The sequence below is a fragment of the Camelus bactrianus genome, chromosome 6 (assembly GCF_048773025.1).
Source record: "Camelus bactrianus isolate YW-2024 breed Bactrian camel chromosome 6, ASM4877302v1, whole genome shotgun sequence".
In the NCBI taxonomy this organism is placed as follows: Eukaryota; Metazoa; Chordata; class Mammalia; order Artiodactyla; family Camelidae; genus Camelus; species Camelus bactrianus.
In genome coordinates this window covers 88,183,004-88,205,209 of record NC_133544.1, presented here as the reverse complement: position 1 = coordinate 88,205,209, position 22,206 = coordinate 88,183,004, and the positions used below count along the sequence as shown (strand labels likewise).

At 47.0% G+C, this 22,206-nt stretch overlaps 1 protein-coding gene and 1 long non-coding RNA gene across 3 annotated transcripts in view; one reads left to right on the top strand and one right to left on the bottom strand.

Moving 5' to 3' along the window:
• Positions 1-3,009: 3,009 nt before the first annotated feature.
• LOC141577981 (uncharacterized) lies at positions 3,010-6,648 on the bottom strand. Its single transcript, XR_012507700.1, has 2 exons — positions 5,585-6,648; positions 3,010-4,962 (listed from the first exon to the last, which is right to left on the bottom strand). It is a non-coding gene; the product is annotated as an uncharacterized LOC141577981 (long non-coding RNA).
• RORA (RAR related orphan receptor A) overlaps positions 4,852-22,206 on the top strand; it is a 694,742-nt gene continuing 677,387 nt past the window's right edge. For both annotated transcript variants that reach the window (XM_074366224.1, XM_074366223.1), the window contains exon 1: positions 4,852-5,145. In XM_074366224.1, the coding sequence (XP_074222325.1) occupies positions 4,980-5,145 (166 nt within the window). In that variant the 5' untranslated portion in view covers positions 4,852-4,979. The remainder of the gene's footprint in view (positions 5,146-22,206) is intronic.

Here is a 22,206-nt window from a genome sequence, read left to right as displayed (position 1 = left end):
CATGTAAAGCACATAGTAATTTTATATTTTTAGTAGCTTGATTTTTAAATGTTAAAATAGATGAAATTATTTAAAATTTTATTTAACTCTTAATATATCCAAACTATTGTCATTTCAACATGCAATCAATATAAAATTATTAATGAGACCCTTGACATTTTTTGTACTGTGTTCGAAATCTAATGTGGATTTTTAAGATTTATCATATATTTTGATTTGATTAACCACATTTCAAGTACTCAGTAGCCACATACAGCTGGTGGTTACCGCACTGGACAGTGTGGCTTTAGACAGTATTTTATTAAAGGTGCATAAGGATAATAGCAAAATGTTGAGTGCAAGCATTTTAGAAGGATCATCATTTCTAAGCCTCCTAATAACCTCATCTATAGATGAGGAAACACAGGCATAGAAATGGTTTGTGACTTAGCGTTGGCCACCGTGCTAGTAGGTGGCAGAGCTGGGTCTTGAATTCAGGTAGTCAGAAGCTTCCACCTTGTGCCACGGATTAATTGGGTGGTCTTGAGCAAATCACTTCCCTGCATTCTAGTTTCTCCTCTCCTATTTGGGAAGAGGGGTGGAGTGGATCATCCAGAGTGGATATTGCATGCCTTAATCTTCCTTTTTATTTAGAAACATCTGGCAAGCCTTGCCCGCCTGTTCTGCCCCCTGCTCCCCATGAGGACTTTAGGTTTACACTGTTCCTTCTCTGATTTGCATAGAAAGCTCTTCTTAACCTGGACTTTTTTTCTGGTTGGGGCTGTTCTGACCATGAATCTACACACCTTGCAGCAGGATGGAGAGCCCCTCCTGTGCCCAAGAACACTGCTGCATTTTCATCTGAGTTTCCTCTATTTTCAGCATATTGTCCAGCTTTAGTTTCTTGATGTTTTTTTGAAAGAAAGGAAACTTGTCGTCTGGGCACTCAGTTTTAATTTTCTAACTTCTTTGTTCTTAGGCATGTTGTAGAAAGCTCCCCTCTCCCAAAGAAATTCTATTATACATTTCCATAAATTTCCTTCTCTCCCTCTCCAAGAAACACAAAGGAAATAACTGTCAACTGTTTTTTGCATATATAAATTTTAACAGCCCATACATGTCAACTAATCTTTTATCCAGGAAGGAAAGGCTTATTTCAAGTGATTGAAAGTTGAAACGCTTAGGTTTTCTTTCTTGTTGTGTGATGGAATCACTGCGTGGACATGCCACCTTATGATTAGGTCATCAATTCCATTCCCCAAGTCCACTAACTCTAGTTAAAGTGCCTACTGTGTGCAAGGGCAGAGACCCTGTTTTCAAGAAACGAATCTTCCACCAGGGAAGGTAAGGCAAATGCTCACCCAACCACAGCACAAGGTGGACAGAGTATATCTGTATGACCAAGTGCCTTAGGAAGGATGCAAAGTGCTAAGACAACTGAGATATTTGGTTTGGGGTAAATCAAGGTTCCACAGAGGAGTCTGAGAATGGACCTTTAGAGAAAGGTAGGGTTTCAATCAACAGAGAAGGCAGAAAGGGCACTGAGGCATAGGCAACTGTCCCTGTATCCTGTACGACAAGCAGGAGGAGATGTAGGAAGCAGCATGTGGCCTGGTCTGAGGATTACGCGTGGATTGCAGGGATTATGTAAGGATGTAAGGCAGTGCGGCAAATCCTGGCATGAGTGTCCTGCTCCTAATCCTCCATCCATGGGAGACAGCATGGATCAATCTCAGCCTACACCTTTCCAACCAACCTCAGAAGCTCCTTCATGAGATGTGATCGATTTGCCATCCCTGGTGCAGGAGTGCAGGGATAAGTGAGGTAGAGTCTTGAATACCTTGTTGACTAGTTAGTAGTTAATTGGATAGGCGATGGGGAGCCATTAAAGTCTTGTAAGCAGGGAAGTGACATGGTGGGAAATGAGAGCTGTAGTTCAGGATAATTAACTTGGCAGTGCTATCTGGGATGGATTAGAATGGTTATAAGACCACCGAAGGCCAGTTATTTGGAAGGTTACTGTAATGGTTTAGGCAAACAATAATGTCTGGAACTGGAGTGGGAGCTGCAGAAAGGAGGGGCAGATGTCACAGAGGTAGAGTTGAAAGCACTTGGCAAGTATGTTATTCCATGTAGAGCTAGGGGCAGGAGCGAGAGGGGGAAGTCAAAGCTAACTCTGAGCTTCCCAGTGGTTACCTTGGGATAAGAAAAAAACTATTGTCACCATCTGGAAGGGAGCCTGCGATTAGTAGAAAGGTAGGGGAGTCCTGGTGAGTTCCAGGAGGGCAAGACCAGTCTGCAAAAAATGGTCTTAGGCTTATGTCTTCTACAAAGCATAGGTTTTCTAAGCCAGTCTGTCTGAGAACTCAGTGCAAAGTAAAATAACCATTTTAAAGCAAACACTATTGCCCTCTGCCTTTGAACAGAGCCTAAAGAAGGCTCCCATCTTTCCAAATACTTGGGAAATTGGAAACCCTTAATTAGTAATCAGGGAAGGGACATGAGGGAAAGAAAGAAATACAAACTTAATCACTGTGCTTTTCAGGTTTCAAATGCTCCCCCTATCCAGGTAATTTACACTTTAGTAACAATGATTGACAGTCAAGGAATGTATCTAACTCACTCTTATCTTTCCCTTGGGGAAAGCACTCGCGTTCCCAATTGTTTTAAATCGCAGAAGCGGTAACTGTTTGAGAGAGGCAGGAGAGATGGCTTTTTGGAGCAGGAATTTAGCGCTGAGGGGAATATGAAACCTATGTTAACTGACTAAGGTCACTAGGGCCATTTTCAGGATGGTCTTTCCCCCATGAATAAATAGCAGTTTAGTCAAAGAAGAACAGCAAAGGAACCAATTGAAGGCCCAGGGGAATAGATTTCACCCCAAAATGTTAACAAGTTGTTACAGGTACCTAAAGAAGAGCCAGGGATCTTTTCTAAGCCACTTGTATCCCAAATAGAATTATTGGTGAAATTTAATATGAAAAGTTTTTTTTTCTTTCACATATTCTGAAATAAACATGGGGCAGTGGATATATTTTGAGATACTCGTGTCCCAGAGGAACTTCTTTATTAAACTGTGCACTTTGATATATTTGTTTACTTAGAAAAGTCAAGTGTGACAAGCTAGGTCAATTACATCAAGAACATTATTAACAGGCTAACCCATTGTAAATGGTGTGAAGGCTGCTCTGGAAATCTGTGCTTTGATGTATGGGGAAACCCACACATCTCATTTGGGAGGGAGGAGACAATCATGGCATTGTTTGTGGCGCCAACAGACAGGCAAAAGCCAGGGATCCTTGCAGAGACTGGATTAAGGTATCAGAACTGTTCACATCTCATTTTCATCACTCCGAAGAGTGGACCACAGGTTTTGCTGATGAATACACAGACCATGGCAAATAGCATTGTGTATTTGAAATCAGACCAAGATCAGTAACAGTAACACAAACCATGTGTGAAGTTTGGCATATGGAGGTCCCTCTTAAGCTATTATCTAACTAGGTTTTTTTCCCCCTTATTTTTGAAAAGCATTTTTCCAAACCAGGAAGTTAGCAAAAGCAAAATGTTCCTCCATTCCCTCCCCCACCCCACCCCCTAAATACACATCTTTATGCCACCTTCTGGTATATAACAATATTTTTTGTTGTCAAAATTTGCAAGCCTTCTGAAAGGAAGGTGGGGGCGTGTGTTAAAAAATGTACTGATTTCATCAGTGTCTCTGTAGGCAAGAGGAAATGGTGGATTGAGTACTGAGGGAGAGAAATCAGGCTACTACCATCTGAATATTTCCACTCATCCAATTTGTATTGTTCCTTCATATTGGAATTTGGGGTCAAAGTAACACAAAAGCAATCCTTCAATTTCTCGGGGTTTCAATAAGCACCTACTATGTGATGGGTGTGTTTCTGTGGAGGAGGGGCTGCAGAATGATGCCTACAAATATGTGACTTACTAAAAGCTTTTTATTATCTGAATTTTATCATCCAGATGTTATTAACGCCTCCAGTATATCTTTTATGGATGAGACTGTACATTTAATAGCGAAAGTACCAGTGGGAATTGACAATGAGCAGCCACGCATTAACTAGATGCAGTGTGGCATATATCATCCAGCTTAGATAGTCACCAACCTAACAGGCCAAAGTTTTCTTCAGTAGAAATTGCCCTGCCAAGTGGTTTCTGGATCCTTCTCGGAGGAAACAGTAAAGGAGCTGAAAGCGACCTCTCTCAGCCACATCAGAAATTGGCTGTCCATGGCGATTCTAGACCCATAAAATTGGTTTTACACACATGTATCAAACCAAGACTGGAAACCCACTGGACGTCCCATCCCAAAGTAAGAAGTGCCACGTCCTTCGTCTTCCCATCCTCTGCCTTCCTTGGGGTGTCAGCTCATTTCTAATTCCTTTCCAGTTTCTCCTCAGTCCTGGGCTGGGCTGGCAGGGAGCTGCCTGCGATTCCCCAACGTGGATAATCGGATCTGTCTCTTCCCAGGCTGGCTGCGGATAGGACGAGTTCTGTTCCCGAGAGAGTCTCAGAAGTAGGTACAGAATCATCTCGCGGATCCTTATTTCTGTCCCTGAGCTGGGGACAGGGGAGGACTGGGGCACGGGAGGCTCTCCCCTCCTCCTCCACTCTTTTCCCCACCTCCCAAAATTGGCAGCCAGTCGGTGGCTCTCGGTCTGGGGTCTGGAGGGTGGGGAATGTGGGTGTGGGGGCCGGCTGGAGAAGCTCTCGCTAGCGCTGCCTGTGGCCAGACCCGCCTCCCATCCCCTCTCGGGCGCACACACACGTCCACCCAGACACACTCCGCGCGCTCCCTCGCGCTCTCGCTCGCCCGCCCGCCGCCGCCTGCTCTCTCCCTCCTGCTCTCCCCGGTCTCCTTCTCCCTTTTTTTTTTTTTTTTTTTTTTGGTACCATAGAGTTGCTCTGAAAACAGAAGATAGAGGGAGTCTCGGAGCTCGCCATCTCCAGCGATCTCTACATTGGGAAAAAACATGGAGTCAGCTCCGGCAGCCCCCGACCCCGCCGCCAGCGAGCCGGGCAGCAGTGGCGCGGACGCGGCCGCCGGCTCCAGGGAGACCCCGCTGAACCAGGAATCCGCCCGCAAGAGCGAGCCGCCCGCCCCGGTGCGCAGACAGAGCTATTCCAGCACCAGCAGAGGTAGGAGGCTGTGAGAGGGGCTGAGGAGGGGGCGGCGGGAGCCCCGACGCGGAGAGGGGGGCGGCCGGGAGCGAGCGCCCGGGGCGTCGGGTCGGGGGCCGAGCGCGAGCCTGCGGCGGCGGCCTGAGCCCGAAGCACCCCCTTCCCCTCCCCCCTCCGCCCCCCAGAAATGTTGCAAACTTTTGCAGCCCGTTCTCGGGTTGCGGGAGGAGAGGGGGGGCGGGGGAGGCGGCAGGAGGGTTGACAGCCGGCGGGCTCACCCCCTGGCTTTGATTTTTCTGCAAAGAGAGGAGGAAAGCCGCGTTGCCGAAATTAAATACGCTCCCCCAAAATACGGAGAACCGGAGAGTGGGGGCCCGGGAAAGAAACTTTTAAAGCGGCAGTGTCCTTTTAAGAAGGAAAAAAAAATCTGTTTATGGCCACCCTCCTCCCCCTTTACCTTTTCTCCTTTCGAATCTTGACAGTTCCGGCCCCGGCAGCCCGAGACAGGGTGGGTTTTCGGTCCCCCGCAGAGCTAAGGGGGACGTTAGGATTGAGTTACCAGGGCAGCCCCCAGAGGTGGAGAGGAGGCGTTCCCGGATTTGGGGGCGACCTGGACACCTTCTCTGGAGCACGGCGGTGGGCTTGGGATTTGGAGGAAGGGCTGAGGGAAGCGGGGTGCGGGCGCGCGAGGTGCTCTCCAAGTTGTCTGTCGGGCGCGGCGAGGGGAGATGCGCAAGTTTGCAGACCCGGGGTTCGCAGCCCGGCGCCTAGGCTGGCGGGGGGCGTGTGCGCGCCAGCGTGCGGGGGGCGGCGGTCCTGTGGGGCGCTCCGCGCGCGTTCGGAGTGAGCGCCTGCAAAAGCAAACAAGCAGAAAAAGAAAGATCGCAAGGCACCCAAACTTATTTCTGCCCTGGGAAATCCTTCCCTCTCTGAGGTTGCAAGCGTTTCTGCAAGAACCTGGGAATGGTCAGTGCGAGTTCAATGCTGGTTGGATAGTGCGATCGATATTCCCCCCTCTCTGGGCGATTTTTACACACTTCATTTCGTAGAATTTGTGTGCTTATGTGTGCGTGCGTGTGTCTTTGGGGGGCTCCATTGCCCCTTTCTTGCTTTTTTCTAGTTAAAGTGGAGTGTTGGGGAAAGCTCACTCTCTTTCCTCTTTCTTAAAGATATCAGAACCTGGTATGGGAGTTTTTCTTGGGGGTAGGCAGTTATTTATTTGAATGCGCCTGGAGTTTGCGAAGAACCGGAGGAAGCTACGGCTTTAATTACTGTTGTAAATAATGTAGAAATCACGCCTGTCACTCCAGAGGAAGCAGGCTGGTGCGAGCCGCCCAGGGCTAGGGGCAGAGAGGCTCTCCAGCCCCGGCTTGGGCACTGGCCCAGCGCGCCCCCTCCTCTGGCCATTCGGCTTCTGGCGGCGACTGGGGAGGGCTGGGGAGAGGCGAGTCGGGGCCCCAGGGAGCCGCTCCCTTCCTCTCGATGTTATAGTTGGAGGTAGGAATATGGCTGATCATGTGCTGGCTGTTTTACAGTATTCCCCCCCTCTCCACCTTAGCCACACCCCCTGTCCAGGCGCTTTCCCATTCACGGAATTCGAGTACAGTAAAAGCCATCAGGATGACACACGCGAAAAACATTTAATTAAAGGCGATTTCGGAAGAGTGCACACATCGAACCGCGGTTTGAGCGGAAGGGAGGGGGCAGCGAGGGTCTGGAGTAAAGGGAGAGGGGGATCACCGGGGCTGGGGGCCGGGACCTGCCGCTAGCTCGCTGGGTGAGTTTGTGTGTGGAGAGCTTTTGGCTGCAAAGAGTATATTTAGACCTGAGACGGTGGATTTGGAATGCGAGCGGGTTATGTAACAGGGTTAATCAGAAACACTGGAGAAAATCCCCTTCATGTGTTTCTGAGGCTTTTTTGTTTTTTGATTTTTGGAAAGAGGCGGGGACATAGTATATAGGGAAGCTACCTTGATTTCTGGTTTGTGCTGCCGCCACCCTCTGTCTTAACCACCCCTCTCCCTCCTGTTATTAGCATCTTCAGGTGTCATTCTTGCCAGAAGGTGTTCTTGCAAGAGATCAGGGTGGCAGGCTGCAGAACTGACTAGCAAATCTGTAACTTGCTGTTCTTGCAAATTATATAATGCTGGGGCATTCAGTACCACCAGCCCCCTAGGCTCAGCAAAAAGGGAAGAGGGACAAAGTAGGGATAGGATGCATCTTGCACAGCTGACCTGCTGACCCACATCCCCTTCCCCCCTAGAGGGCCACCCCCCACTCACTCTTCTTTGAACCAACCTCTTGTCCATGCCTCCAAAGATTTAATGGGGGGAGGGAGAGGAGGTAAGGCCCAAACACTCAACTCACATCCTGCACGCAGGCACTAGGTTATATAACAGTCTGAATGGAAAAAGGAAGGTCAGAGATGGAGGCATCCTTTAGCTAACACAGCAGTAGTAATAGCTTCCAGAAATTATGTGCATTTGCAGACTTTAACCTCAGATGCAGCGTCTCTTCCTCAGGGGTACCAATCTTTGTGTGTGAGAGCTAGGGAAAAAAAGAATGTGTAAGTATGCTTGGTAGATGAGAGTGATTTGAAAATGGGAAATGTTTGGGTTTTCAGATGATGTAATGGAGTTGGCAGAATATGCAAGTCGGCTCCCAGAGTGTAAGCAGCAAGAAAATTGGAGCTGGCATCCAGTATTAATGTTGCATAAATTACAGTATTGGAGAGAAATTAACCTACACACTAGGTGATGACGCTTTTTTAATACTTAAAACGTAAAGGCACACAACTCAAAAGGAAAAGCAAACATCGTCCCTTTGAAATTGGCATTTTCAACCTCAAGGAGGGTTGAGTGGAGTTCTTGGCGTTGGGGGATTTGGGATGCTTTCTGATTTGGAGGATGCTTTCCAGAGAGGTAGCTGGGTTAGCTTCCAGCCAGCCAGCGTGTGCAGTCCACATAGACTGTGGTCTGGATTCTCATGACATTGAGGTGACCTCATGAGACATTACCTAGGTAGACTTGAAACTGGCTGAATTCCAAACTCCTGGGAATCTGTGGGCGAATGGGCCGTGTGCTGTTAGTGCCTGAGCTTCCAAAATCAGATGTGCGACTTGATGATCCAAAAGATGGCCTCCCCCTGTCCTTAAAGCTGGGCAGGGAATGCTAGCAGTTTTAACGAAACTGTTCCATTTTCTGCGTGGTATTAATGATGGCTGGTGTCATTCAGTCCCATCTTTACAGCACAATGCAAGGGGAGAAAGAAAGGCAAGCGGCAACATGGGAAGAACGAGGCAGAAAAGCCACAGCGAATCTTTAATTTAACAAGGTTTTCAGGGACTTCAGGGAGCCATGAACATTGTGACATAACTGTTGTTAAAACCCCTTTTCCAGAATCTCGTTATTACGTGCATGCCAGAAGCTTACATATTCTGCCTCACTGAAGTTGTCCTCACCAAAGGGCTGTGTGCCACGCAGTTGGTTTGGAACCCCTGTGCCGAAGGTAGAAGGCTTTTAGGGCAGGCTGACCTCAGGAAAAAAATCAAAGCCAAAAATTGGGATTAGCACTGAAAAGCTCAGTTGGGTTGAGATTGAACCCCTCTGGAAGCTCAGCTTAGATTGACTTAAAATCAGTTAACAAGGCCTGTAGTTTATCTGTAGCCCTGTGGACCCACATAAAAGTCTTCCCCTTTCAAAGTGCTTTACCTCCATTCCCCTCTTCAGTCTGGGCTGATTCACCTTCTGGTAGGTCTTCTTGCCTGGCAATTTAGAGCGCTTTCTAGAGATTGGTACTCAGATCAACTTTTCTTCAGAGGACATGGTTCTCCACAGTGAACAATTGAGAACCCCCGGTTTGAAAGAGCTATGGGCTGGGATAAAATGTTTTGCCAAGGGGATGAAATAATTATTTTTTAAACTAAGGGGCTTTAATTTTCTAGTAAATTGCTCATAACAACATTTATAATTATACCCTTTTAAAATGTAATAGAATAATTTTAGAAAATGCATTTGGTGATGATTATGCTAACCTTTTCTGTTGCTTTCCCCTTCCTACTTAAAAAGAATTGAATTATTAATCCAGAAGTCAAATCCTTAGTGGCTAAGAATATTTACGGCAGACTTTCTTTTATGTTAATCACCTGCTAGGATTTTCCAAAACCTACTGGCATTAAGAGCAGCCCTTGGCTTTAGAAAAGGTCTCTGAAACACGGAGCGTGCGTGGAAGCCCCCTCGCCAAGGCAGCCGAGGTGGGGGTACAGCACACACTGTGTGTTCCACACCGGCTCTTAAGTGGGATGCAGGGAAATGCGAGAGTGTTCACTGCAATAGTCGTGCCTCCGGATGAAAGTGTCGGGAGGGTCTTTGGTGACGGCTGAATTGCTTTTGGAAGCAAACTGACCCCTGTCCAGAGCTAACCTTAGGAATGTGCATGAGACAAGCCCATGGGTTCTTCTCCATGGACCATGCTCTGGTCCCTGCTGAGTTAAGATGCACTTTTTCTCTCCTGATTCTCCCTCTTCCGCTTTTAGGAGGTGTGGTGTGATGTTGGAAGGTCGCTGAGAATTCTGTCGGTGTGGTGTGGTCTCTGACAGCGCGGGCCGCTTTTTCTGAGAATGTTCTTCCTTTGCCCCATCTTCCTGGTCCCCTTGGTGAATGGTGCTTCTTAGCGTATCTGTGTACTTCTGTGTCTGTGGAAGCAAAATACATAACTCCGTTTCAGGTGTCTGGGGAAAGGGTTGTGATGTGACTGCCCCACGTGCAAAAGCATTTTTTCTGAAAGATGCCGCTTTCCTCGTATGACATGTCCTCTTGCTCTTGCGCTTTGTCTTCTGTGAGCTGGTGTGCAGGGATGTTCAGGGAGGCATCATTCTTCCCTCAAGAAGATTCCTGAGCCATTCATCCCAGGTTAGTGATAGATTCTTCCAGAGCAAGAAGAGTCTGTTTTGAAAGGCCTTCAGGTGCCAGAGTGAACACTAGCCTAGAATGTGGACTACCTTTCGGAAAATGAAGATTGTCTTCCTTGCTGAGAATTCTGGAATAGTCACATCTCTCTCTCTGATGTTTTCTCTGCCATAATTAAAAAATAATTTTTTTAATGAGTTTTTTTTTGTATCTCATTCATAATGGGAAGGGTTGGTTTGAAATGAGCTGTTAAAATTTTCACCCATTTTATTAGGCTGTACGTTAAGAAAAACAAAATTGAGTTAACCCTTTGAAAAAATTGTCCAGGTAATCAGTGTTCACATATTGATCAGTATACAATAAACCATGATTTTTCTGTAAGAGTACCAAGGAGTTACTCATGAATTAGTTTTTCTGGCTAACAGAGATTAAACAAATATTTTTTGCCTTTTCCTTATTGGATGTGTTTTTCAAATGTGCTGGTCCCTTCCCCTCCCCTGGAAAGAACACGGGGAATGTAATGGACTCTTTCTTGGAGGTTTGAGGATCTTGCGGTGCCACAGGGTCACTGTTCTGAGGATGACTTCTGATTGTCCGTGATAGAAACGTAAATGGAGACAGTGTCAGAGATGGGACTAAATCGGTCCTGATCCAGCTTGGGGATTGTTTTTTTTCTTTTCTTTCTTTCTTTCTTTCTTTCTTTCTTTCTTTCTTTCTTTTTTTTTTTTTTTTTTGTTGTTGTTGTTGTTGTTAAATCCTCAATGTCGGTATGTTTTGTTACTTGACTCCCTTGTTGTCCCAGCTGCAAGTAGCAGAATAGAAATGCACTTGAATTAGCTGATTCTGGTTAATTGAGGTTTTTTACTTTATAGGGAATTTTTCAACCCGAGTCTAGACCGTAATTCTTTCTCTAGAAGCATAGAGGATGTAAACTTATTCTCAAAAATTATAAAGGCTACTGTATTTACAAACAAATTATGGAGGGTGGGTATAATGTCAGTGGTGGAGCGTTTGCTTAGCATGCATGAGGTCCTGGGTTCAATCCCCAGTCCCTCCATTAAAACAAAAGAACACAAAACAACCCAAATAAGTTATGTACTATTTTACCATAGCATTGTGTAACTTCTCCCCTGAATAATGTTGGATAGAAATGTCAGCTAATGTTGCCTCTTCCATAAATATATTAAAGGGGTGCCATCAATGCTGAAAGGTAGGAAATTCTAGGAGTCGGAAGGAAGACTTTCAAGAATGTCAGTGAAGAACATTTAGATCTCCCCAGAGGAAACCGTCCTTCCAAGCTGAGGGCTTTGTTCACTGGACCAGTATGGAGAGCATCCTGAGGAGCACACCGTCAGAGAGAGGCTGATGTTCGCAGAGCCACCCGCCTGACTTCATGGTTGTCTGCAGTTACCCTGTGTTATCTTGGACATCGAGTGTTGGAAATTCAGCTTGGGAGTCTGGGGGCCCTTTTGTGACTGTCTCATTATTATTTTTATCATTATCATTATTTTGTGTTTCGAGGAAAGACATCAAGGAGATACTCTAAAGAAATCCTTAGAAGAGGGGAAGAGGGCATAAACGCACCACGGCCCGTGGGTTAGGCAGCTTCCACCTCGGCCCTGGCTTGTACATGCTAACGCTCAGAGAAATTACAGGTAGCAATTCCCTTGTGTTGGTGGAAGAACAGGGGTTTTTTTTCCCCCTAACAGATGTTTATGGCCTCAACTGACACGTCCGTATTACGAAGTGTCTTATCACGTTATGTGCTGTGGGACGTTGACAACAGCCGGGCCCTGCAGTTCGCTGGCAACTTTCTTGTCCGCAGACTGCGGCACTGTCTGCAGGGCGCGCGGCAGTGGAGAGGACAGGTTTCCCGCGTCCTGGAAGGTGCTGGAGGCCTCCACGCTGTCCCAGGCGGTTTCTGCACCTGTGCTGTTTTCCCTGGCGCTCAGTCAGAGGCTGGAACCGAGGAGGAACAACCCCGGTGGAGGGGATTTAGAATCGCCCGGCCTCCGATCGTTTCTAACGGCGCGACTGGGCACTGGAGTTTTGACTATGAACTATCTTAAAGTTTTTTGGGAACAATTAGGAAGTTCCTCCATCCGTGAACAGACTGTCACAGATGGAAGTCTTGCAGGGTCACAAGGAAGGGTGCCACTTGGTAGAGGCTCCTCACGCCTGTGAAAGAGACAGCGCACTGTTAAAAATACCTAGCTCCCTTCGGGGGAGGACTTGGCTGAATGCTGATGGAGTTTATGAAATATGAATGTTGTGAAGTTGCGGTACGTAAGTGGTGGGCGTGTGTGAAAGAAGTAAGAAGCAGTAAAATGGTGTATAAATGACACTTGGAAACTTGATGGACTTGTATACGTGACAAGCCTGGTGACGTTTGGGTCTGTGCCTAATGGGGGAAAATACACTGGCTTAAAATCTATCTGTCAGACTCGATGTGGGACTAAAAATTACCGCATATAAAGTCATCTGACTTATTTTATAAGCAAAGAATGCTCCCGAGGATAAACAGGCAGCTTGCAAGAATAGAGGTGAACCGGAATACAGGGAAAACAGGAGGGACCAACACTTGAATTTCTAATGAAGTATGGTAATCACTGTTTTAAATAATCCGGACTATTAACAACTGTGCCGCCAGGTAGAGAACTACTTGTGGCCAAACAAAAGGCATCAACGTGAATTCTAGGCTGTGTGGGAGAAACCCTCTTGATCCCCAAAGCATAAATGCATGTACCGAGAAGCAGAGCTGCACACGGTGTAATTTTTTCTGTCTTATCCTGATTAATTGACAGCCAACTATATGCCTCTTTCCTGAAGGTGACTTTACAATCTCCAGACACAGACATTTCTCTCAGAAGTGGAGTGAAGGAAGGAGAACCACATGCTAAAGTGTGTTTTCGTTGGGTTAAGTATTTGGGGGGAAAGATGAGAGTGCTGAAGTCAGGGAACAGGGCCGTGCACACAGAGATTAAGGATGCCGGTTTGGGGCTGGGGAGTGGGGGCTGTGAACGAAGGCAGGGAATCTCTAGAGGGAAGGAGACTTCTGTGCAAAAGAAAATGAAATTAGCATTGACTCTGAAATGGCTGGGAATGTGACTTTCTAATTTTAAATTATCTTTAACAAGGACGATGAAAAGAGGAAAAGTTGACACTTTGAGAAGTGATGACGAACTTGTCGAGAATGCCAATTGACAAAGGCAGGTAAGGGAATACGCGGAGAAGCAGAGCCAGAGCAGGTCTGAAGGGCACATGATCTGCTTCCCAGAATGTGAAGGGAATTGGCGGGCGTGTTTATTGACTCTTCCGATTAGTTTTAAAGAAACCTGGAGAGGCGGACAGAGATGGAGAAAAGACAGCCGGATGCGATCCTGCCCTTCCAGAACCAAAGAGGCCTGTACCATCCCACACGATCGACGCCAGCCATGGGGCGGAGTGACTGCTTAGAAGTTAATGGATTTTCAACAGACAGATCACAGAAGAAACAAGGGTATATTTAGCAAGTCTAAAATCTCTTCAATAAACTGCATTGCTTTTCATTTTCACTGTACAGTGATAAAGCCAGCGGATGGTAAGAAGGCCAGGGGATCAGTACAGCGAGTACTCCCGGGAACGTTTGTGTGACGGGGGTATTAGATCCGCAAGGACAGGCACCTGGGAGGGTGAACTGCCCCGAACTCTCCAGTGCCCAGGTAATGAAGCTGTGGAGAAGCAAAGGCAAATGAAATACTCTGATGTTCAAAAAAAATGATGCTGCTTTTAGTGATCGTGTTAGTTGACCGACGATGACAAGGGTGACATTGCCGGAATTGTGTTACCATTTCTGGCACTCGTGACCCACTTCGGATGGGCCTGTTTCTGCAGAAAGTGCATGAGCTGCTAAAGGAGAACTGAGGTGACCCCTGAAAGGGCTCTAGAAAGTTCCAAAGCTGGCCTTGTAATCTTGAGCTTCGGGGTGTACGTTGGCTATGTGACGCTAACTCATGAGGCTGCCGTGGGCCATGTTTTATTAGACTAAAGCCTGTTAGAGCTGGAAGGGGCCTTATGAGCCATCTAGCCGACCCCCTCCCTGCACCCCACCTACCCTCTTCCCACTGAAACGGGCACCCACAGAGGTCTCAGAATGTGCCTGGGGTCCCATTCCTAGTAGGTAGCAAGGCTGTAACTAAAACACAGGTCTTCTCCTGTGTTCCCTCGCTAGTGATGCCACTTGTGTGCTGTGTCAGGATGCTCAGAAGTTCCAGTCAGGTGCAAAATCAAGTTCCTGCCTGCCAGGAGAGCCCCGTGAGGATATGACGATGCGTACACAAGTTGGCCAGCCTGAGGCAGCAGATATGTGTGAAAGGAAGCACACGGTGTTTTGGTTGCACATCAGTAGTGGAACATTAGCAGCATTACTATCTTTTAATTCTGCTGGGCACTTTTTATTATTAAGTAAAAATTAGCCTGTGAGCTTGTGGCTCTGCTCGTAAAGCCATTTGAAAGCATAGCAAAAATAGTGCCTGGGTCTCACCCTCTGATTTAGTAGACAATAAAATACAGGATATAGAGTTGGGCATCCTGCACTTGGAGCCGTTATGCTCCAGGAGTTAGATACAGCCAGCTCTCGCTGTGCTGCAGGGAGGGTGTCTCCTAGCAGCAGCCCTTTCTTCGAGGCAGAGGGTTTAGGGCTGTGCTTTTTATAGAGATACTCACGAGCAAGTCTGCGGATGGAATACTATATAGCCAGTAAAAATCATGTTGTAGCAGAAAACGTTTGGGATCTATGGCTTAGTGAAAAGTCACAGCTTTCATAGTAGTGTGCACGGAATGAGATCATTTTTGTTAAAACTATATATTGTGTGTGTGTGTGTGTGTGTGTGTGTTTTAACATGGACCCACGTATACGTAAGTGATGACATCATACCGTGATCATGACATGATACTCTGGATGGTGGGATTATTTATGAGCTTGTTTTTCTTTGTGCTCCTCTGTATTTTCCGAGTTTCTTGCATTACGTGTGTATTGTTTCTGTAACTGGAAAATAATAAATCTTATTGTTTTTCGAAAAAGATTGTTTGCGTATTGTGGAACGGGGGATACTTTGACAGAACTGATTCTAATCTTAATAGGTTCCATAGGATTTCTTGATGTTTCAGGATGGGCCAGGTTTCCTGACCCGAAGAGCAGCACCTTTGACAGTCACATTCAGCCAGGAAAATAAGGGTCATTCAGCTTGGATATGAAAAGGAGTGTCCTAATATTGGACTTCCTTGTCCCTCTAGCCCAGTGTCTTTCAAGTGTTTATATGGTGACCTACAATGAGAAAAAACATACTACATTGTAAGCCAGTACACACACGCACACGCACACGCGCACACACACAACAAACTTTTCACATAAAATATCCTTTACCTGCGATACACTGTTATTTTTTGCTCTGTTAGTACAAGACAAAATACAAGTCACGAGCCACCAGATTGGTTTCATGATGATCTGTTTCTGGGCTGCTCCTCGAAGTTGAAGAGCTCTGTCCTGGGCACAGGGTAGAAGCAGCCTTCCAGTGGGCCATGGCCTGGCGGTGGGAGGGGCCGAGGGAGGGAGGGTTTCCATGGTAACTGATGTGGGACGCCAGGTGTTATTCATTATGATTTCAGGGAGGAGGGAAAATAAGGTGAATACTTATTATTTGTAATCATTCGGTATCTATGCCACTTTTAGCACATGCTCATTAATATCCTGTTCCATTTAGACCTGCATCTGCCTAGACTGGCTTAGCATGTAAATCCTGGAGTGCCCTCCCTTTGCTTGGAGCTGTGGTTGCTGTGTAAAAGTCCGCGGGTGGCACTCTTTCAGTCCGCACGTGTTTGCTGAGCACCTTCTCTGGGCCAAGCAGTGTGCCAGGCTCGGGGATAAAGCCACCAACTGGAGAAGTCAGATTCCTGCTTTCCTGGATCTTACATTTTCCAGGTGGTATCTCAGGGTAGCCCACTGGGTCACCTTTGACCAGACGCTTCTGAGGGTTCTCCTCTGCATGTGCCTTGATTTGGCTTTTTTTTTTAACCCCTATTTCCTGGATGGGCCTTCCCCCTTCCCCTCCTTGTCTCCCCCACTCAGTCTCTTATCTTGAGTCCAATCTCTTTGCTTATTGAGATCCTACGATCATTTTAGCTCTGGGTAAGACTTGCCCTCTCCCTCTTGCCGTCCTCGTGACCCAGGTCTTTGACAGTGGCCGTTCATACGGGCCTGGCTCATTCAGTCGGCGTGCAGCCTCTTCCTTTGCCAGGTTCCTTTACACCGTCTTCTGGTGTTATTTCCTGGATGAGAGTCGTCTCCCTGAGAAGATGAGCACCACGGTTTACAGCAAGGAGTTAGTTGCGCTTCCCAGCTCCACCAGTGAGGCTCCTACTTGCTTCGGCTTCCAGGGGAGCCTTGGGCTTGGACCCAGCCACCCTCGTGTGCCCCACTCCTGTCTCTTTCGGCTCCCCAAGTCCTCCCCTCCGTGGCAGGTCCAGGCCTGCTTCAGTCTTGAGCAACTCAGTCCAAGGCTGGACGGGTTGGGAAACAGCATAATGGTGGTTGCAAGCCTGTTGGGAGTGAGGCCCTGGTGTGCTGTGAGACCTTAGGTAAGTTCATTCACTGCTGAGTCTGTTTCTTACATCACCTGAGAACTGGGGATGTTTATGATGCTGGCTTCCCAAGGTGGTGGAGAGGATCACCTGCGAGGAGGCAGATGCAGCACCTGGCGGGACGCCGGGCACACGTTCAGCGTCGCCCCGGTGATGGTGGTGACGGCGGAGCGTATCGGGGAGCAGGGGGCCCTCTGGCCATCCCTCCCCTGTCTCCTCCTCAGGTCTTCAGCTCCCTTTGCTTGCAGCATTCCCCGCTGGTTCTGATGGGCTGCTCTGTGACATAAGCCAGAGTCCTAGGGCATCGTAGGCCTTTCCTTAAACTACCAGATCTCTCTCCTGGTCTGGATCCCACCCCAGTCCCTCACCTCAGCTGCCATAGACTAGATCCTGGCGAATGAGGACAGATCACATAAGTTCAACCCATCAGCCACTGTTGGGCTTCCCTGAGGTTACACCCCACACCTTCAGCTGAACCAGAGGAGGGCCTCGCGTCTGCTGGCTCCCTTCCTCCCAACCTCACGATTCCTGTAGTACTCTGGCTGCCCCCTCCAGCCACTGAGGCTGGGGGAGCTCCCTCCTCCCCGCTGTGCTGGGTGCTCTCTCACATGTCATTTCTCAGCAGCCCATCCTTCCTTGCTCTCCCTTCCCCCTTCCTCACTTTCTCCTCCCTGCCAAAAAAAATCACCTTGGAGAGGCTTGTCTTCCAGGGTTCCATTCAGCTCGTTCTGCATTAATGCTCCACTGTGGTGACCCACTGCTGAGTCTTTCACTTGTAATGTAATCTAATAATTTACATGCACTTTGCAAGCAATACTCTCGGAGACTCACAACCTGCTTGAAATTGCTCTGCAGTTACAGTATTTGAGCTGATGAGAGAGCAGCGTGAGAAAGAGTAGTTATTGGTACCACAATGGTATTGGGTAAATCCGGGAAAATACTGTTAGTGCAAGGTGAGGATGTGCTGATGGATTAGAATACCCTTTCTTAGAGAATCAGTTAAACTTGCTAAGGGTCTTTTATTGATTTCTGGCTTGCAACTGGACTAGGCGAGGTCAGAGTGTGGTTGGGGTAAAAGCACAGCTCGCTAGAGGGAGTGAGCCAGGAGTGGAATCCTGTCTTCCTGGGATGCTGTGAAAATATTTGCGTTTCGATCTACTGTGTGACTTCTACAGATTAATTGGCACTGTGATTATGTTGTTTTATTTCTTCACTCAAACACGTTGGAAGCCGATTCTAATATGCAGTAGTAATGAAAATAGAGTAACGCTGTAATAATCAGTGCCATTGTAAAGTGAATTACACCATTAAGTATCTATTTTATCTAATTTGTATTGTGATAGTGTGGGCAATACAGACACATGCAGACTTAGGGCTGCTGGTCTTTAAGAAACAGACTCTAGCTGAGAAGCCCCAGTCCTGTAATGTTGAACAGTCAATAAATGAAAATAAGCCGTTGTTCAGTGAAAAGTGAATTACTGTGTGTTTGGATATAAATGTGTACACACACATATACATGTACATACACGTACATGCACACAGGCACGCACACACATGGTGTACCAGTCAGGCAGGTCAAGAAGAAGGACCTGCCTGTGTTGCCTTTTTAACGAGTTGGCTGGCCTGGCTGGGGACAGGTACCAGTTCTAGTCGGCCAGGTCAGGAGTAGCATCAAGGCTAGGTTTTGACAACAAGACTTTGTGTAACTTTTCCAACCTTTTTATCATGTCTGAGAGCCTCTCTTAATTGACATTTCTCAATTTGGGAAGAAGCATTACGGGCCCAGGAACTGTGGTCATTTTATTTTGTCATATGTCTCCCAAGGAAGGACATTGGCCAAACAACCACGGCAGAAAGATAGACAGAGGCATATTTTTATGCCTTAAGTCATAAGCTAACCCTGGAGCAGAAACAGGATCTGAGAGGGCGGCGTCAGATGTGGCTGCTCCCAGTGGGGCATGTAAGTTAAAAAGTCCAAGAATGAATTATGCTTTGCTTTGGTTCCAGTGGTTTTAATCCCTGAACTCCCAGGAGGATTGGCATCAGCGAGGTAGCTTGGCAGTAAATGTCCGTGGCTTTGCAGCCATTTCCAGGGAGATCCCGAAGACTTAACTCTGTTCATCTCTGGACTGGATTGTTGCCTCCGAGACCTCCTCTCCATGCTTTTGTTTGGGGGCCATCTGGAAGGGATTTCGTTGGTAGTCTCCATCTCTCTCCTGCCCTTACTCCAGGATTTTTGCTTCTGCAGTATTCTTAGTACCCCACCTGGTAATCTGGAATCTCAGAAAGACCTTGTCCAAAGAGCTGAAATTTGAACACAAGTTGATTGACTGAGAATCTGATAAAGCAACAAGAGATTTGTCCCCCCAACCAAAAAAAAAAAAAAAAAAAAAAAAGAGCTGAGATTTTATGTAGTTTAGAATATATTTAACTTTCATGTATGTAATTCTTGCTCTGATGACCAGAATATTGAAAGCAACTTTGCTTCATAAAGAACTGTGTGCTTTCTGTATCTCAGATAAACAGTATTGATTTTTAAACCCTGTGAGCATTTGGGGAGAGAATATACAGCTTCAGTGTGAGGCATCTGGATTAAGAATATATTTATTCTTATATATAATATATATCCTATATATTAGTGGAGAAATTTTATTGCAAGCCTCGATGAAAAAATGCCAATATCATGTTGCGCATAATAAAATGTTACAGTGAAACTTACCATGGCGTTTGACAACATCCCTGTATTAATTGGTCTTATCCATTATTATTTCTTAGTAGCAAACACACTCTGGTTTAATTGCTCATTAGTCACAGTCCTTACTGTATTCACATTTTGCTGCCTCAGCTGTGTTTATCTTCTCATTGGTCTCATTGGTCCTTGAAGGCAGTGTTGTAGATTGTCTTAAGTTTTCTGTCCTCTGCCTCTTATGTGGACATTCAGTGAATGCCCTCAGGATGCTAGTGACAGTGCTGTTTAGAATCGATATGTGAACAATGAGCCAGCAGAGGGAAAACTGGGAGGAGGCAAGAAAATCTAATATTCTTCAAAAGCTTCAGATGTTTAAAGGTGATGCAATATATCGCCTTGTTTCATTGGTACAGGAAGTATTAACTGAGCACTTACTATGTGCCAGATCCCGTGTTGGTCAGTGGAGGTACAGAGTTGAATTAGGGAGTTGATGAACAGGAAAGACATATTAACTAGTAATTTCAAAAAATGTGGAGAGTGCCAGGACAGAGATTTTTACAAAAGAGTGTGCAGAAGAGGGAGAAAACACTTCATGATGCATCAGGGAGAGCTCACTGAGGTGGGTACATTTGCCTAATCGTTGGGAAAAATGGGGAGTGATGTGCCTAGGGCGCAAAAAGTGAGAGGGCATTCTGGGCCAAAGACATGAAGTGCAAGTTCATGGCACATCCAGGTAGGGCGAGTGAGGTGTAGCTTGGCTTCAGCAGAGAGTCTGTGGGCAAGGTCCAGGGGGTGCAGTTGGAAAAAGTAGGCAGGGGGTCAGGCTAAGCATTTGGGACATTTTCCTGTGGCAGAATTTTGAGCACATGAAAAATATCTGATTTCTTTTCGTTAAGTCCTTAAGCATAAGTATGTTGAGGGTGGGTGGAGAACTGACAGTGTTGAGAAGGAGGCAGGTCCAGAGACCTCTGTGTAATCCTGGAGAGACGTCCTGCAGGCTGGGAGTGGAATGGGGTGAGGAGGTGGGCTCTGCGGTAGGATTTCCCACGGGGTGGAGTTGATGGAAGCGGTGACAGGAGTTAATCCCAGAGTTGAGTGGAATTATTGGCTGGGGCAGTTTGGGGTGTGATGGGAAGAGGGGAGAAGGCGGGGGTTCCATTTTGGGTGAGCTGAGTTAGAGGTGCCGGGGAAGTGCCTGATGGGAGCTGGAAACGTGGGTCTGGCCCAGAGCCTGTGAATTAGGAAAAAGTCATTTAACAGATCTGAAGCTCAGGAGGGACAGCTGGGCTGGAGACGTTAAGAAGCAGTGTTTTGACAGAGGACTGGAGGTGAAATTTTTACACCAGGACATGTTCCCAGATTTTGGAGGTGAAATCAGGAGAAAATAAGCCTCAGGTCCAGGTGGGTGCGGCGGAGAAAGTAAAGAGGATGGACTGGTGCAGTGACAGAGAAAAATATCTCACGAAACTTACTTGAGACCTGAGAATCCTACGTTTACTAAAGGCACACACACATAGACAAAAACAAACCCAGAATGTCTTTAAATTCAGAGTGGGGTTTTAATACACTTTGCTGCTTTGGGTTGCATTTGAGTTTTAGCTGCTCTGGTGGTGTCTCCTTCCCAACCTGTCTAATTGGTGATTGTGGAGTTGTTGTCTTTTTTGTTTTTTTTTTTTAAACTTTATACAGAGCCCAGCATTGATTTATCCTGTGTCTAAAGGGAATCTGCCTCACACTTGGCAGAAGCTCAAGGTTGGGAGAAATGGAATGAATTGTAGCCACGGTGAGGTCTCCACATGGCCCTGGGAGAAAGGCTTCGTGGGAGAGAAAGTTGAAAGAGGGTCTTGAGAAAGGGTGTGAGATCTTCAAAGGATGGGTCCAGCCATGGGAAACTAAACGGAAGATTTTTTTTTTTTTTTAAGTTGACCAGGAAGAGAAAAAGAAATGCACTCGTGTTTGTTGGTGCGGCTGAGGGTGGGGTTTGATGTTGGTGCTGATGACAGTGAGAGGGTCGTTCTGCACCTGTTTGGTGCTTGGTGTTTCTAGGGGGTTTACACGCAGGCGGCAGCCTCTGGAGGTCCTGGAGAGGCAATAATGTCGCAGGCCACGGAGGGACTAAAGAAGAAAGAAGTGTTGTGTGATTGGAGAGACCTGTTGACTTCAAACCACTCCAGGGAGTGTGACAGGACGGGGCTTAGCCCGGGGGAGGCGGTGGCCCAGCCCCTCGTGTTTTCAGGGTGCTCCCACCGAACACTTTCCCTGCAGATGTTCCACGAATATGTCACATGAATTATTTGTGTTATCTCTGTGCTGTGAAATTAGAGGCCTTTCCCCACCGTGGGGTAAGTAGATTAAAACGAAAGCCTGTTTTTTATGGTGTGGGGGAGACCCGGCACATATCAGGGAACTGTTTTGTGTGTGTTTGATCTGACGGTGGGGAGGCCTTGGGACACCAGCGTCTCTGACGTCCTGAAAGCCACGCTTCGGCTGCAGTTTTCTTCAAACAGGTTTAGATTTTACCCGCTGGTGCTCCCGAGGGGGAGGGAAGGTTTGGAGCGGGTGACTCTGGGATGGCTCTTGTTGCTGCTGTTCTCCTCTCTGCCTCTTTGACTTTGCAGAAAGCCCTTCCAGTTCTCCGGTCAGACCCCGCTCAGGACGCTGGTGGCCAAACAGTCCCCTTTTGTTAAGTGTGCGTCCTATTTTTGTTGCTCTTGAAAGGTGCCCTTCAGGACAGCAGAGGCTTTATTTGGGCTGTTCGGAATCAAGGCCTGAGGAAACCTAAACAGAAATCATTCTCAACCCAGGCCAAGTGCCTCGTTTGTTCTGAGCGAGGCCAAGCTGACCCACACAAGATAAAATCTAACC